Raw genomic sequence first — 18,120 nt, 5'->3', positions numbered from 1 at the left:
ACAAAATTCAAGCTTGGTCTTGCTCACTGCTTCCCAGAAATAGAGAGCAGACCATTCTCTTCCATGTTTAACTTGACCCTTGCTTAGCTGAATCCCAGACAAACCCTGTAATCCAATTTCTCTTTGATGCTGGGCTCTCCAGATCCCCACTCCAAAAAAGAAAATAATAACAAATAAAATAATTTTCTCCTCCATTTAAAACTTATCTTTTTTGAAACACAGCCATTGCTGCCATACAGACCTTGGAGAAGGCAGTTGTGTGCAGCAGGCATGGCAGACTACTGCCGCAGGTCAAGGCAACAGTAGATTCACCAGAACTTTCTGGAATGAGCAGAAGGGTTTGCATATAACACCAAAAAAAAAAAAAAAAAAAAAGGATAATTGTGTTCTGCAGATCCACCAGCCGCCCTCAAAAAGGAAAAAGAAAATATGACGGCACGCAGTGGGGAGACAGGGAGAGGGAGGGGGTAGCTTACTTGACAGTCCTGATTTCAGTTTGGACTCATTCTCATTGCTGCCACTGTAAAAGGTTTACCTTGCTAGCTTTTGATCGTGAATAATCCAGCTACATAACAAAAAGATCCTTTTCTCACACAGCACACAACTTTTATTACAGTTGTTTTTCTCTGTTGTTATTTAAGTATTCAGGTAAACATTTTTCAATAAACTGACACATCTGTATCTTCAACTGTGCACCCATGTTAAGACATGGTTGCTTTGGGTCATCATCTCCCATACTGCAGTCTCTGAAAAATGAGTTCCTAAGACATTTTTTTCATTAAGTATAGTCTTATCTATCATTGACGTCCTACTGCAACCACATTCACAAGTGTGACATTTTTTCAACTACTGAAGTTATAAAACATTTGAAAAGTAATATCCATCAGTATTGTTGGAGAAGATTTGGAGTAGGAAAATAAATGCAAATACCATATACTCTTAGAGGGCAAAATTAAGCATTCCATGAAAGAAAAAGGGAATAAAGTGAGGAAATGTGTAGGAGGAGGGTAGAAACAAGGTATAAACTCACACATTTTAGAGGACTTTTGGCGAGACTTTCAATACACCTATGTCACGGTGAAAGTAATGCCTACTACTTATTTCTAAAGAAAATACAACAAATGTAAAGAGCACAATAACATTATTTGATAAAGCAAATTCTCAGCTACAAAGCACTATTTTTCAACAGCCGCAACCAGTAGCTATGCATTTTTGCCAGCCATGAACAAGAGCCTACATGCTGCACTCAAAAATCTGCGCCTGTAGAGATGATCCACTGTCACCATCACAACTGGTGATATTTTTTTTTTATCTTATACCTAGAAAAGAGCTAAAAAATCTAGATGTTGCACTTTGTGGCCTACACCAAACATTGTGGTTTCTTTCCATTGTCAGTACTTACATATGTTGAAATCAAGATAGAGAAAAGAAATTGGCCACTACAGTACTTTGATGGTAAAGAACTATCATAAAGTTATATACATATACCTTATAAACCTGTTGAAAAGGAAGACTGTACTACGGATGACACGTGCTGTACGGGATTCTTCATGCTGAGATCTGGACAATGTTAAACCATCATCCATGTGACCTTCATGGTGCATTATTGCCTGTAATACAAAAATAAGAAGCTATCACTGCAAAATTTAACTTGTACCATAAATAAGAGGTACTAAAATTCACACAGTAAGGCAGAGAAGTGAATGATATATTATTTACAATATATTATTTTGATATATTTGATGTATATATATACATGTTTATTCATGTGTATATAGACACAAACACAAATAAACACATGTACATATTTTAAAAAGGCTAAGGGGTTTGGAGTAATTTTTGTTCAACCAAAGAGATGTTCACTTACTCAGAAGCTGGTCCCTCAAGTTCAGATAAGGTTAAAAAAAAAAAAAAAAAAAAAAAAAAAACCTGATTCTTCTATTGATCTTGTTTCCTGACCACGCCTTGAATCAATACTGATAACTTACTGTTATCTGTAATTAGCTACCATGGCTCTAAGAGTATTCAATCTAATCTATGTAGTAACATTTTTTAGATAACTTTTTTTTCCATACACAAATTTTTGTTACTTAAATTACAGAATTACTCAATAATATATCTTATTTTAAATGTTTTAGAATTAAGATTATAATTATATGCATTAATAATACATGCATAAAAACATTAAAAACATAAATCTGGAAGAAATTGATACTACTTTTGTAGAAGATACAGAATACAGGAAAAAAAAAACAAAAACAAACACACACAACAAAACCTTTACACTGAAAGAAACAAATGGTTAAACCTGGAAATTAGCTCTCTCCTAGTGTAGTTTTCTTTTCTTTCCCCTGCTGCCCTACCAGTCCAATTGAATGAAGTGCTTTCCTATTTACAGTCATACCTTGCGTTGCACAGAACCCATTCTTACAGACTTTGCATCTGCAGACTGGTATGACAGCCACAATCCTGTGTCTACATGTTGTATGAAGCATATTGAATCTCCATATTTTATTTCAGGTGCTCCCATTCCATCTACCTCTTTTCTCACACCAACATCCAGTTTTTCCTGAAGGAAAAAAAAAAAATGTACATGAAAACAATAACTGACATGTTTATACTTGAATCAAATATTGAATACTATGCAAGCTTCTTTTCTACAGAAATAAAGATCAAAAATCTTCATTTGGTGCAATGGAACATAAAAAGAAGCAATTGTTTTTTGCAACAGTCTACAAACTGCCTTAGTGATGCAAAGCAATGAGAATGTACTGGATATGAACAGACTTTATTGATTAATGCGACATTTTCTCCAGATGGACATGCTTGTTATAAACCTAGTTTTTATTGCGTGCATACAAGAATATGGGCCAATCTTCACATATTTTTGTGGGCTAAATGGACAAAATTATTTCCTGTTATTTTATCTTAATATTGAACAAAAATAATCTGGTAAGTGTTGCTTTACATGTGTTACTTCACTCTAATGTTTCTCTATCACTCCTTACTATGTTCAGAAAAAGTTTCGCATGATTGAGGCTTGCCATTTCAATTTCTTATATTTTCATTTGACCCAAGAATTACCTTCTGGGTACAAAGTCACAACTGAAATTCTAGCAGATCTCACTGACGGGAGAGAGCTAAATCATAACTGCTTTTTAAGCTGACAACAGTGTATTTTCTGTGAAATTTTACAAAAGAACAGGCGACAGCATAAAAATACAGATGAACTCCAAGTAGGAACACTGTAATAAAGTAAAGGTACTTCTCTTCCACTTAACTTTTTGCCTGTTTAGAGCTAATATTCTGCATCACAACAAGCAAGACCTTCATGTACTTTTCAGATAGTGAACTATGAACATGTCATTGGCAGAAATTGCCATAAATTCAGGAAAAATCTATTGATGTTCTATATTCCATAGAGATTAGGGACTCCCTCTTACCCAGGAATTTGGGTTTAATGACATGCAAAAATACAAGTGAGAAGTTGTATGGTTTGTCCATATATGCTTGGGGGAAAAGAAAACATAGAAAGACTGTAGAGGATGACGCCTATGTTTTTGCATCTTTCATTTTAAACCTTTTATTATTATTATTATTATTTTTACAAAGAGGAAAGACATTTTTCTAATGTCAGTATCCCAATGAAATAAAACATGGCATTGCTTCAACAATATACAAACTGTATTCATCCTCAGCAAAAAAAAAAGAGTACCATATTCTTCACTGAGGCTTCTCCATCGTTCCTTCTAAGTAAATCTTAATTTAAAACAAATGTCAGTATCTACTAAGTCAGTATATGTATATGCTGATTAAAAAATACAGACTACTCATCTTTCCACATCAACAAAAGAACACTGATATTCTCTGTGTTGCTAGAAATGCAATCATCTTATATCAAGTAAAACTATCTAACAATAGAGTGCAGTGCATTGTTCCATTCTCCATGGTGCAACCCCAACTAAAAACTCCATCTTTAGCAGCAGTAAATGAGTTCTTTCATTCTTTTGGCTTCAAAGAAGAATAACTGTTGTCATATATAAAAAAATAAAAAAATAAAAAAAAAGCAACAGGAACTCCCCAATACAACTGTACTACCTTGTCCTGAAATGTTTGTGGATTAACTATGAAGATAATTTAAAAAAAAAAAAAAAAAAAAAAAAATACCACTGCTACTGTCAAAATTTCAGCATCAGTAAGATAAATCAAACGATATTAAAGACTTCATCATAGTATTATTTTAAACTGTTTACCCCCAGTAAGTACTAGCCTGTACTTATAATGATTATTGAAGGTGTCAAATGAAAATTTAAACTATGGCAATTGGAAACTGGATAGCAACATCATATCTAGTGAAAGAAATCACAATTTCCTAATTAATTTTTTTTAAAAAAAAACAACAATGCCATAAATGCTTCCTGTGTCAGTCCACAGACATAAGAAGTGAAGCATCAGGAAAGTTCATAAGAAAAAACAAATGAAAATTAAATAAACTGCTCAAAAATAGACAAGAAGAGAAAGAAAAAAAAAGTAGACTTGCCCAATGAAATATGACAGAAGTTTACTAGATATTAATTACACTCAGTAATTATTCGTTTTTATTATTTGTTGAAAAGATACTGCAATTACTATAAGTTATAATAATGCTGCACTGATTCCATACCTTGGAAGACCGAAAACAGAATGCTGTAGATTTTACGTCTGCTTTCTCTTTGTCAGTAAGGAGAAGACTCTTGTCATCCAGTAGACTTAAATATTTTCCTGTTGTTATATGTCTTAGTCTGAATGGCTGTCCCCATCTTATGTGGCTGCCACTCCACCTAAGAAAGTTCAAGGAAAGTTTTTTGTTTTTTTTTAAACAAGACACAGAGTTTAACTTCTGAGGAAATTGTTTTAAAGCACATTACATTGCTTACTAGTCAATAAAAGTGCAAAATAGTAAAAACGTAAAATTCTACATGTCAGACTATAAGCAAGAGAATTACTACTTTGTAGCTACAAGGGGTTTTTACCTCTACATTATTTCATTGCTGCCACTTAAGAACTTCCAAGACCAACTTTAGTTCAAAGCAAAAATTTCACTGCTGTACCACTGATGTTTACCATCATCCCATAAAATTAAATGCTCAGAGAAAAGCACCATTAGAGTATAACATTGTCTTAAGTGGCCCTGATGTAGTCTCTAAAAATAGTTGTTTTTCAGTCACTACAAATTAAATTGCAAATACATATAATAGAATTTTACAGTGCATACCTAATTACCATTTTCTTTTAAAGGCACAACTCCTTACTATCATTCAAATACTCTTACAAGTACTCTTCTTTCTGTAATTTTTTACATTTCAAGACATGTAAATGTCTTAAGAGTGGAGCATGAATTATAATCAGAACTAGTTTTCTGTGTAACATCACATATTTGTATAAAAACAGAAAATTGTGAGTTTACTGATAGCTATAGCAACTGAAAAGAAAAAAAACACAGCAAGTGTATTAACAAAAACAGCAATATTAAAGTAGACTTTCTACCAGATCATTTTCATTAAAACAATGTATCATTTTTTTAGGAAGATTTTTTAATATCAATCTGGTTTTATAGTTTGTAATCTGATGTAATAGGACTACTCTCCCTATACTAAAAATACCCGCTTAAATGGAGTATTCTTCTGTGATAGCTTTTACTTACGCAACTCTCAGAGTTTCTAATCGCCAAAGGGAACGAGCATGAATTGACACTGCACCACCTTCATAATGGACAGTTCTGAAAAACAAGCAAAAGCATGCACTAAATGTTCAGCTCTGTGGTAAAAATCCACCACATTTTCTTGTCTATCTAACTGTACCTCTCATGCTAAGATAGCACAGATGACTACTGCAACTTCCAAAGATTATCATATTCAAAATCAGCTCTTACCAAGCAAGTCTTGAGACGTAATTATTCAAGCAGTTTTTGTCTAGTTGCCCTTAGCATCCATCCATTACTGTATATATATTTTATATATATATATATATATATATATATATATATAATATATATATAATAGGAGCTTACTTAGACTTTACCTTACAGTTTTTACAGAGGACAAAGATTCCACTGGGGGGGAGGGGAGGGGGAAACATTGCTTTTTGCAACATTTCACTGTAATTGTAATTGTAATAACAATCACTGTAATTGTAAATATCTAAAAAACCTCCTCTTGTGAACATAAATTTATCCTTTAATCATTCTCTATTATTTCCAAGTGAACTTACAAGTATTGCAATGGTAATGTAAGACAAAAAAAAAAAAAAAAAAAAAAAGGGGGGGGGGGAGGGTGAAGAAGGGAAGGGAAATATGACAGAAGGAAAAAAAAAAAAAAAAAAAAAGAAAACAAGCAGGCCATTTGCTTATCAATGGAAAAAGAAAAAAAAATTTAAAAAAAGGATCCTTAAATATCTCTTACATTCATGTGAATAAAGGGGTATAGAAGTATAAAGACAGTTGCTCTCCAGAAAAAAAATCAGTTATTCCAATCACAGCATGGACTGAGAAAGCTGGGATTAAGGACACCTATCAGGAAGCAAAAGCAAAAGCCCAGACACTGGTCAAGAATGGAGCACCAAGACTTTCTATAAGCAAGACTGAAGGTATAAAAAGCACTAGAATATAGTCTGCAGCTAGATACTGCTTTTTCTACAGTAAACTGTAGAGGTTAGGTCTGTGTTAAAGATCTCAATTTTTAATCACGCTGCCTTTACCAAAACAATATTCATACTAGCTCTTACCCCACAGCAGTTGAATAAATTCATAATTGAGACATTCTCATACTTTTTTTTTTTTTTTTTTTTTGAAATCTAAAATTCAATTTCCACTCCTTCCACGAAAATGAATGTATAAAACTACTCTGAGATTGTTTGAACCCACTTCCTTAATATTTGCTCTGAATAAGAATTGTAATTGATAGGATACACCACATTTCTTTTTATATAATCTTGAGAAAAAATGTGTTGTGAAAAGGAAGAATGACTCATAACACATTTACCCTTTCTGAAATTGACACTAGTAAAACCATATCAGATAACATTACCAGGACAAATGCAATATTGTTATTAACCACATGTGAACAATCAACAAAAAAACCGCATTTGCAATCAGAGTTAGCACAGATTCACATTGATAGGCCTGAGAAAATATCTAGGTTACAAAGTGCACAGAAGATGCTCATGAGTGGGTAAAAGTAGAAAAAGTCTTTGAACTACAAAACCTTACTATGAACTTATAAAGAAGAAAGAGCCACCACAGAGGACAGGCCAGCCTGTGTATGTAAGAAACAAAAAAAAAAGAAAGAAGCTATCTGCATCTCAAATCTCAGAGGAAAAGAAACAACTCTACACCAGCACACAGCCTGAGAAACAAGAGAAGCCAGAAGGTACCATGCTACTCGAAAACCATGATGCATTGTCCTCACTGAAACCTGGTGGGGTGATTCACATGATCGGACTGGCTATTGATGGCTAACAAGCTATTTAGAAGGGAAAGGCAAGGAAGGAAGGGAGGAGACATTGTCCTCCTTCAAGAAAGGAATAGAATGTGAAGAGACGTCCCTGAAGAATGGCCATGAGGAAATTGAAAGCTTTCAAGTAAGAATTAGAGACCGAAGCAACAGCTTGTGGTTGGTGTCTACTGCAGGCCATCTGACCAGGCAGAGACTATTGGTAAAGCCACTTTCTTCCAGCTAAAAGAGGTGTTGTGGTCGCAGGCTCTCATCCTGCCGGGGGACACCAACCATCCAGATGCCTTCTGGAAAAGCATCACAGTAAGCTGAAGGCAATCCAGGAAGCTCTTGGAATCCACAAAGAATAACTTCTTGAGCCAAGTAATAGCCCCTCCAGGAGTGATGCAATACTGGACTTGTTGCTCACAAACACAAGCAAGCTGATTGGTGATATGAGGAGACTGCCTGAGCTGTAGTGACCATGCAATGATGGAGTTCACAGTCCTGGGAGATATGGGACAGACGAAGAGTAAAATCAAGATGCTAAACTTTAGAAAAGCCAAATTCCAGCTCTTCAGGAAGTTAGTCAACAAAATCCTCTGGTAAAACGTCCTCAAGGACAAGTGAGCAAAGCAGAGCTGGCAGATCTTCAAGGAAGCCCTTTCTGAGGGCACAAATCTTCCAATCTCCAGCTCAGTAACTAAATGATGAAAGAAAGTATATATTCAGAACAAATAGTGAGACGAGATAATTTTATAAGCTGTTTACAGGATTACTTCTCGCACTGAATTAGGCCTCTTCCTGTGCAGATTTTGATGACCTTGCCTTGAAGAGAGCTTTGCTAGATCTTGTAATTAAAAATACATTTTGCATTGTCATTGTATTGTAGGTCCCTGCTGTGCTAGATGCTGTTCCATCAAAGTATAAATAGCATGAGAATGTGTTGTATTTTTTTGTATTATTTTGTGTTTCTGGTAGTCTCTGGAACACTTTTCTATTTAAATTTATTTATCTGTACCAATGTGCTAAGAATAGCTAAAAACAGTTAATTTTGGAAACTGCCTACAAGGATCCTTCAAACCAAAAAAATTTATCCATCCCTAGGTCTAGATGACAAGCAACATAACAGAATAAAACCATTATTCTAGGGCTGTTCGATCTCTTATTTGTAAAGGCATGAGAGAAGACCTTTGCAGAAAAATAGAAATGAAATAAGATGAATTAGCAAGTAATGTCAGATGTGAAACTTCTCAGTGCTCCTTCACACTGGCATTTCTCAGAGCCGAGCTGCTTTTCAGGTATTTGCTGTAACAAAACAAATGAAGAATTGCCACAGAATCCTTTCACAAGGTAGTTTTCAAAGGCAATGAAAGGAAAACACAGAGTTACTGCACTTCAAAACTATCATACTTCAAAATGTGTTTTGTGAAAATATTGTAGATCTTAAAGAAAAAGACAAAGTAATTTATTCTACAATTTCCTACCTGTCAAAATTAGCCCTATTACTAACATATTTCTACCAGAAGCTTGAACACCGTCCATCAATATACATCCAACTTGAAAACTGAAAAACACAGTCCATCACAAAATATACTCTTAAACATTAGATTAGAGTCCTATTTAATAGAGATAAAAAGGGAATTTTTGAGCCCTAATGCAGGGATCAGAAAATGTGGGGTACAGAGTACTTTGTAAAATTAAAAGTTGTCATAGATTATATTTAACATTTATAAGTAAAAATAATTTATATTTATCAAAAAAGAACTTTAGAAAAGGAGAGAATTCAAAAAAAGAAAAAAGAAAAAAGAAAGAAACTAAGCTTTATTTTTAGTCTATCAAATAAAGCTCCTGAACAACAAGAGAATATGAAAGCTAGCATATATGATGCAATAGGAAACGATGTTTCTTGGTACTACTATCAATAAAATTAAGGACATGACATAGATGTGTTTTGAATACTTCATGGCACTGTCAGCCACAAGTATAGGGAGACAGTGGAGAGAGAACAATCATCTACTTCTAGGCACTGACCCGCAGTCTACAAACTGAGACAAAAAGATCCAACATACTGCACAAGCAAATTGAATGGTCTATTTCTTGCCTAGCAATTCAGCAATCTTTTACTGCAGTTTTTGCAAGTTAGTCTTGTTGCAAATAATTCTTCATGTGTTCTTAAAAGTCAAAGTTCATTTCTGAAGTGTGCTTAATCATCTCACAGATGTGCAATTACACTACAATTACAAATTAATAATGTGATTTTTGCAGGATTTGAATTGAAATATGAGCAAAGACTGTAGGATCCTATTTATCTTACCTTTTATGTTACATTCCTGGGGATGTAGTAAAAGCAAAAATAAATTCTATGCTGTAATGATTCTACTACATTATAAATAACATTAAACAAGAGCTGATCATATTTTAAGCTTTCAAAGTTTTGAAATGGCTTCCATGTTTAAACTCTATTCCTGTCTAAAAATGAGAAGTGAGAGCAGCTGTCCTTAAATAAGCAAATAAATAAACCCACAAAAATCACCAACTCATCAACTGAAACTGGGAACAACCAAAGATTTCTCATTCATATTTACAACTTTAAGTCTTACTATTCCTAGTGTCATTGTTCAATCATTCTTTCTCATCTTTACAAGATATAGAACAAAACAAACTTATTTGAAAAAGAATGAAGAGTACTTCATCATGGAAATGCAGTCACCTAGCTGATGGTATGATAGATTAAATGAGCAGTATTACAGACTCCTAGAATGGTTTTAATTGCAAAGGACCTTAAAATCATCTAGTTCCAGATTTCAGCCAAATAAACAATACTAATTAGCAATTTTCAAGAGGAAGGCATGAATAAAACTACTGAAGTTTATGATTAATTATTTTATTCAAGCAAATGAAGAGATTTTAGTTCTACTTTACATTTTAACTCACTCACACAATCACAGTACTCAGACACCTGCAGTCTGAGTGCCAGCCTTCACACCATTTGGATTTGTTAATTAACTCAGAGAGAAAATATATACTGAGCCATCCTTACTTCCCTACTTCCATTCTAGATTCCTTTAATCAACAAAGTAACTGTAAATTAAGTTCTAGACTACTATACCAAGTACACGATATTGTTACCCATAGTAGTTGCCTTGTAGTAGTCTTAATATATAGTGTACTGAGGTGTTATACAAAAAAGCAGTACTGCCAACAATATATTTCATTCACAGTACTTTTAAGTCAGTAAACATGATGATGTTATCAAAAATCACTATAAAATAATATCAAAAATAATAAATGATTAACAATAAAACAAACAACAATAGTAATATTTTAAAATAGAAAATAACCTTAAATATTGGGTTCACAAGCTATTTTTATACATCACACCCAACTAATAACAGATGTAAATGTTGGAGGCACTTGTTCTAGATTTGATTTTAGGCTAGGAAACAAGAATAAAAGCATGAAATGTTCAGTTCAGATGCTCAATGTTCATTACCCATCCTGCAACTCAGCACATTTTATTTCACACTGCTGGACTGTGTCCACTTTCAACAGATACTAATGTTTTACACCCAGAAATATCTGATCAATAAAAAAAATAAAATAAAATCAATAAGTTAATGCCCAAAGTTCATCTCAATCACATTTCTTCTTATGAATGATTCATCTCATCAAAATATCCTTCCAAAATTTATGCTTTTAATGACATTCAATATTGAAATAGTAATTTCCATTACTATACTATTCTAAGTTTGAATCCTACCTCCTTTGCTCTTCTCCATGTTCACCCGAAGGGACTGTCAAGCATTCATCCATATGACCATGCAACAACCTCAGAACATCCCCACCTATCAGATATCCTTTAACGAAGAGAAGAAAATAAAGTGAATCAGATCTCTTTTGTGTTTTCTTTTTTCTTTGACCTGTGAAGTTGCATTAAGAAGAGAGTCGGAGGAAGGGGAAGATATCCCACACCCTGGAGATTCAAGTGAGAAGAGCTCCAGGTCAGCAAGCAGGAAAGAACAGATCAGGAGAAAGTCACAGAAAAGGGATCATATATAATTAGTGCAACTCAGAAAAAGACTGGTACAGCTGAAACTTTATCTGCTCATTTTTTGATCTCTATTTCAGAAACAAATTCCAGTTTAAATGCTAACAATACACAAGTGTGTGCATGCATTAAATTTCGAATTATTTTTGTTGTTTTTTTCTAGTTTCCTGTGAGAAAATCTGGAAAGATCTTCTGACATTGTGTACCAAATTGCCAGATAAGCTTTAACATTGAAATGTGTCAATTTGGGAAATGTAGTGTAGCACAAACCTGAGTATTAGCTAGTAAGACACTGGACTTACTGATAGGAACTCCACATCAGTGCAGGTAGGAGGACAAGGAGAATGGAGCTATAGTGTGCAGTAACAGGTTGGAAGGTAGAAAGAGTCAACAGAATGTTTCTCCCAATGTAGTTGAGGATACTAGTAAGTAATGCACTAGAATTTTTAATAACCTATCACAACAGAAGTCACCTCAGACGATCTGAACGTGCATAATGATTCCCACAGTATAAAACACTGAGAATACATATAGATTGGTCATGCTGAAATTAGAACAAGCAAAATTGCAAACAGAAATGCTTAGCAACAAAAAAAAAAAAAAAAAAAAAAAAAAAAAAAAGAGAACTAATGTGAAGGGTCAGTGTTTTGACTTTTTAAAAAATTGTACACAAAACTTCCAGGGAATAACAGAAGGACCTTTAAGATTCTATTACAGAGGAAATACACTGCAAGAATCTAAAAATCATAGGGCTTTCCAGAAAAATCAGGATGTTAAAGATGAGTTTCTCTTCCTGTGAAACCAGTATTAACTTGGAGATCTTCATTCTCTCATGACAGAAGTTACAGTATCAAAATAATAATAATAATAATAATAATAATAATAATAATAATCCTAGCTTTTAAACAGAATAAATTTTGAAAGTTGTTCTACACTGTCTCTCTTCATCTCTTCTTCTCTTTCATACTTCTCAACTATATGCTCCTCACAAAACCATTCCCACTCAGTTCCTAGGATTTTATCCTGCTTCCACTCCTCTCTTCTTGAAATCAGGACCAAAACAAATCTTTTAAAAACCTGTGTGAATATAATTTTATTTTTAGTAAAGTTAGATTTGAATTAGCTCTTCAGTATTTAGAAACAATGATGTAGAAAGCTAACAGTATGCTTTTCAGCATCATTCTCCCTCTGTTTTTAGAATATTTGTATTTAAATACTCAGTTTAATTAATAAACGTAAGAGAAACCTCATTCTTATGTTTCAGTCACACTCGGCAGAAAAAAATTGATTCCTCAGGTTCTTCATTTACCATCAGTCTTTCAACAATTAGAGTAAATCTTACCTTGGGCAAATTCACTTCCTGAACTGATTGGTGCTACACTCCAAAGAGTCTGTTGGAAAGCTGCATCAACATGTAAGCTACCATTGCCATAGGAGAGATGCTAAAAACAGGAAAGGAGAGACTTTTACTGAGGGTTTAATTACAAATCTCATTGCAATTACAATAATGGTGTTAAACACTTTTTTTGTTATATCATACACACATTTTTCCTGATTATAAATCAGTCAGAAAGAGAACTGTGTTCAGGAGACATTGGAAATAAAGCTAGAAAACTAGTACAGCATATTTGCCTCAAAAAAAAAAAAAAAAACAGACACAGATTACTCAGAATGGTCAATGCTTTTTGGATCTTAGACAACTGCAAACACTCTGAAGAACCAATTATTAAATGCTGCAGGGATCTTACACCAGTGCTCTTCCTTTTGTACATAATAGGATTTTCCACAAAGTCTGAATACTATAAGGTGACATTAATCTGTATTTTGGGTGTAACTCAGCACTCGAAGATTTTTTGGCTGCTGGCTTCCTCAAGTCATTAGATCAAAAACACAAAATAATGAACTTTACAAGGCACATGAGGGAGTTTCCAAAATAAATTCCTACAGAAGTATTTTATGATACAAGTTAATCTGAAAATACTTTTCCCTGAAAGATTTGCTTACTGCCTAAGAATTCAATCGGTGCATTTCTTTTTCTGTGAATTCTAAGAACTTTGTTTGTTTTTAGCGTTTGCGTGATTTTCATCTCCTGCAATGGCATTATTGTCTCAGAAATCTTCAGCTCAAGGCATATTAGCATATTATACATCACACCTATGCAAAGCCTTTGTCCTTCATCATTCTACTGATATACCGTAAGGACAATAGTATTTGTCTCTGTTTCTGTATGTTGTGACCAATATTAACACGTTTGGGGTAGAATCGTTAATAACATAGAAGACTAACATGGCAGTGGAGGTCAGAAAGAAGTAGATTCCCAACAACACGTGTAGAGTCCGTTTTGGCTGCATATCTTCTGACTGCATGCAGGTGTATGAGATAGCACAACAGCGTATTCATTCTATACCTGTTACATTCATGAACATGCAAAGTAACAGAACTCACAAATCCACTTTTTTTCTACTACATCAGTGTCACTCAACACATGCAATAAAGGATGTTTAAAGAGCAAATGACCACTTTCACCCTTCCACAATTACACAACTTAATCAATGGCAGAATATGCCGAGAAACTACAGTCCACAGGACACCTCCAGTCTCATTCCTGCTCTTTTATTGTTAGATTTTATCTAACTAAGATCACATCACAGAATCCAAGCATCACGACCAAGAAGGAAGTTACTTTTTTTGAAGAACATATCATTCCGAGTTAGCAGAAGAGGAAGAGGATAACCTCCATGTCTCTTAGATCTGCCATCAACAGAACAGTTATTGTAACTAGGTGTTTTGTACTGTTACCAAACTTATTTTCACACACAGTGGTATCAACTGAATTAACGCTAAATCTTTTAGATAGAACATTGAACAAAAATTCATCTCCGACATTTCTCATGACAGTACCATTTATTTTTATCAGTTATTTTCCCTCCAATTACAGCTCTGATTATAACACAGATGTCTTAAGTGAAGAATTATATTTTTTCTATGTTTGGAATACATTTCTTAACACATGACCACCACAGCAGTTCTTTTCTTTCCCTCACATCCCTAGATTGGTTGCTGAATCGTTCAATATGCAAATGAAGACATACAAGATTCCTTTGACTATGAAGTTCTAAATTTGTTCCCTGAACACCATCCACAGCAAACTATGAAATGAAGCCTTGACCCTCTAGAGGAAGCAATTTGTCAATGTATAATCAAGAAGTCAATTGGGTCACTTGCATAGAGAAGGAAAAAAAAAAAAAAAAAGGAACAAGAAAAAAAGATGCCAACCTCTTTGTCATTACCTAGATTTTCATGGCTATATTTCAGGATCCCAGCATTGTAGGAAAATAATCTGCTGCCCAATTAATTCATTATGTAATTTATTTGGAATTTATCTGCTTTGTTTGCTACTTTCAACAAAATAAACCTGTCAAAAAAAAAAAAAAAATTGTGTAATGCAACATTCATGATGTGGACATGACACTCCACATGATCTTGAGCAGCCTCCATATCTTGCAGCAGCTTGCTGTCATCTATGAGGACCACTTCTGGTACATGTCTTTCAGATATGAAGGAACAATATTTTCAGTGCAGAAATATTTGGGATGTGGGAGTCCTGATGTCTATTCTAATCCTGCTAGCTTTCACTGTTAGAGGCAGGTTCTCCAGCATCCTCTCTCTCCAAAATTATTCTCTCCGCACGTGTCCAAGCTTAACCAAAAAGCTAAATTTGTCTTCCCTGACAGCGTGAAAATAATCTCCAAAAATATTATTGGAAACCTGTGGCAGGTTAAATATTATTTCAGAAATAAATTACAATACTTCATGAACACAAGTAAAAACACTACAGCCTAAGTGCAGTTTTTCACATTTAAACTCAAAAGCTAAAATCTCCCAGAATACTACAGGTTTCCAAACTGAACTGGCTGTCATGTTATGAACTCTACGTTGCTCTATAGGAAAAGTAACACATATCTCTGTTCCCAAGTCTTCTAGAAGAGCACAGCAAATTCAAGCTCACTGAAGAGCTAAGGAAGCGAAGTAATTTCCATAAGAACCCTTCAGCAATGATTGCAACAGTGTAACTGCATCTATGTCTGCAAATAACAAGATGATGCATTTTCAATTTTGCTATTAGTATGCACAAAAGGAATACACAGATGCCATGGAGAAAAGATGCAGGCTGTACTTTGGAAATACAAATTATTTCAACTTACATACTCTTTATGCCAGAAAAAAAAAAATATTTTTGATCTCCAAAACGTGTGAAGTGGAAACAAAGACAGCCAATCTTTTCTTCAGTATTTCTCTTTGCTAACGTGTGTTGGTATCATGTCATCTGGCAGTATTTTTTTTTCTACCTACACATTACATTATTATGTCTTCAGCTTTATTTTCAGTGTGTAGCCAGGAAAAGGATGAAGTTCAATCTATTTCTTCTCTGTACTCAGATTTTGACAGCCCTTGCTATTCTTCCTTTCTCTGAGTCTTGCAGTGATTGCAGAGATCAGGACAGACTTCAGTTTTGCACCGTTATAAGCACCTTTTCTCAGAAATTCAAGAGCATCTGGGAAGTTACAAGTTGTGAATGGATACATTTCCATAATAGGTACATAAACAAGAATGCATACATCACAGTGAGGGAAAGCATAGCACAGGTCTCTCTTCTTTTTTTAGACAACCTGAGAGCAAGCAAAGCAACAGAGAGAGATATCTACCTCAGAGATATTTATATCTTGGCAAAGAAGACAAAAAAGCACATCACTGTCTCTACAACATTAAAAAAAAAAAAAAAAAAAAATAGAGAACAATAATTTAATTCCCTTTTTTATTAGAAAAAGACAAAAAAAAATCTTCAAACAACGAATAAAAAGAGGCAAGCTTTAGCAAAAACCAAAAATTACAATGATGCACTCTCTAGAATCTGAAACACATTCTCTAATTATCATTTATGTTAAAATTTATAACCCAACTCAACAATGAAAAAATATTTTGTAAGTAACTCAGAGTGTAATACTGATGCTGTCAAAATAAATAAAATTATCCAGTCACAAGGAAGAGTTATTAAAAACAAACAGAAGTGTGAAACTGTACCAGTCCAAAATTTTTGTCATTAGTTTTTAGTGTTTATGTTTCAAAGTGGCAAGACATTTGTATGTGCTGAAACATCTATTTATAGATTTAAACAGCTTAAAGAAATATAAACGAAGTTACACTGTAGAAAAGAAATGAAAATTCAGATTTTGTCCTAAAGCAGGAAAAGCCCAGGAAATTCCATATCAATTTAAAGTTCTAAAAATATCCTGTTTTCTTTGCCTTACTCTGAAGTATCTTTAACAGCCGGATGGTAAATCTGCAAACAAGGAGAACTTTTCAACTGATAAGGGGAGAATAGCCAGCACTCTACCAACCCTTTTCAGCTTCCCCACACAGCATAAAGATGATGTCAGCACTGGGAGAGTAGTAACTGAAGCCCACAGATGCACAGAAACTTCCACTACAAATCAAGCACCACATATTCTCTAATGCAATAACACATGACTGGCAGCAGGCAAATTCAGATGCATGGCAAGAAAGCAGAAAGACTCCAGAGAAAACAGATAGGGGCATCTGCATTTTCCTTCTTTGTATTAGCTCACCTTATGAGCTGTAACCACTAAAACAATAGACTCACAGAACGATAGACTGCCATGGGTTTGAAAGGATCCCAAAGATCACCAAGTTCCAACCCATTAGATCCCAAGCCATTAGATCAAGTACTAGATCAAATTGTCCAGGGCCCCATCCAACCTGGCTTTAAACACCTCCAGGGATGGTGCATCCACAACCTCTCTGGGCAACCTGTTCCAGCACCTCACCACTCTCTCAGCAAAATACTTTCTCCTGACATCTAAGTCTCTCTTCTTTAGTTTCAAACCATTCCTCCTTGTCCTATCAGTATCTACTCATGTAAAATGTTGATTTCCCTCAGCTCTCTCAGCCTGTCCTAGAGAAGAGGTGTTCCGCCTCTTGGATCATTTTTGAGGCCCCTATCTGGACACTATCCAACAGGTCCACATTTCTCCTGTACTGAGGACTTCACACCCAGATGCAGTATTCCATGTGAGGTCTCACCAGTGCACAGCACAGGGACATGATCATAGAATCACCAAGGTTGGAAAAGACGTAAAAGATCATCCAGTCGAACAGTTCACCTATTCCCAATAGCTCCTACTAAACCATGTCCCTCAACACAACATCCAGCCTTTCCTTGAACACCCCCAGGGTCGGTGACTCCACCACCTCCCTTGGCAGTCCATTCCAGTGCCTGACCACCCTTTCTGAAAAGTAATACTTCCTAATGTCCAGCCTGAATGATGACCTTTCTCAACCAGCTGACCATGCCTCTTTTGATTCAGTCCAGAATACAGTTGGTTTTCTGGGTTGCAAGGGCCAACTTGCCATCCACCCGTACCCCCATGATTCTATGACCATTTCATTACAGTTGTGCTCAATCGTCCAGCTTGTATTGATAGTTGGGGCTGTCACAATCCAGGTGAACCTCACATGGGTCTTCACCCAGACCCGCTGCTCAAGCTTGTCTACGTCTCTCTGGATGGTAACCTGTCCTCC

The 18,120-nt window shown here is 34.8% G+C and overlaps 1 protein-coding gene across 6 annotated transcripts in view; it reads right to left on the bottom strand.

Annotated features, from left to right (window-relative positions):
• Positions 1-18,120, bottom strand: part of RYR2 (ryanodine receptor 2) — a 341,086-nt gene that overhangs the window by 180,167 nt on the left and 142,799 nt on the right. For all 6 annotated transcript variants that reach the window (XM_052696134.1, XM_052696150.1, XM_052696179.1 and 3 more), the window contains 6 exons: positions 12,863-12,962; positions 11,233-11,329; positions 5,684-5,758; positions 4,664-4,820; positions 2,405-2,569; positions 1,489-1,610 (listed from right to left, as the gene is read on the bottom strand). In XM_052696134.1, coding sequence (XP_052552094.1) covers positions 1,489-1,610; positions 2,405-2,569; positions 4,664-4,820; positions 5,684-5,758; positions 11,233-11,329; positions 12,863-12,962 — 716 coding nt within the window. The remainder of the gene's footprint in view (positions 1-1,488; positions 1,611-2,404; positions 2,570-4,663; positions 4,821-5,683; positions 5,759-11,232; positions 11,330-12,862; positions 12,963-18,120) is intronic.

This window comes from Tympanuchus pallidicinctus, unplaced genomic scaffold (genome assembly GCF_026119805.1).
Source record: "Tympanuchus pallidicinctus isolate F22 unplaced genomic scaffold, pur_lepc_1.0 scaffold1, whole genome shotgun sequence".
NCBI classification, from domain to species: domain Eukaryota; kingdom Metazoa; phylum Chordata; class Aves; order Galliformes; family Phasianidae; genus Tympanuchus; species Tympanuchus pallidicinctus.
This window is presented reverse-complemented; position numbering and strand designations above follow the sequence as displayed.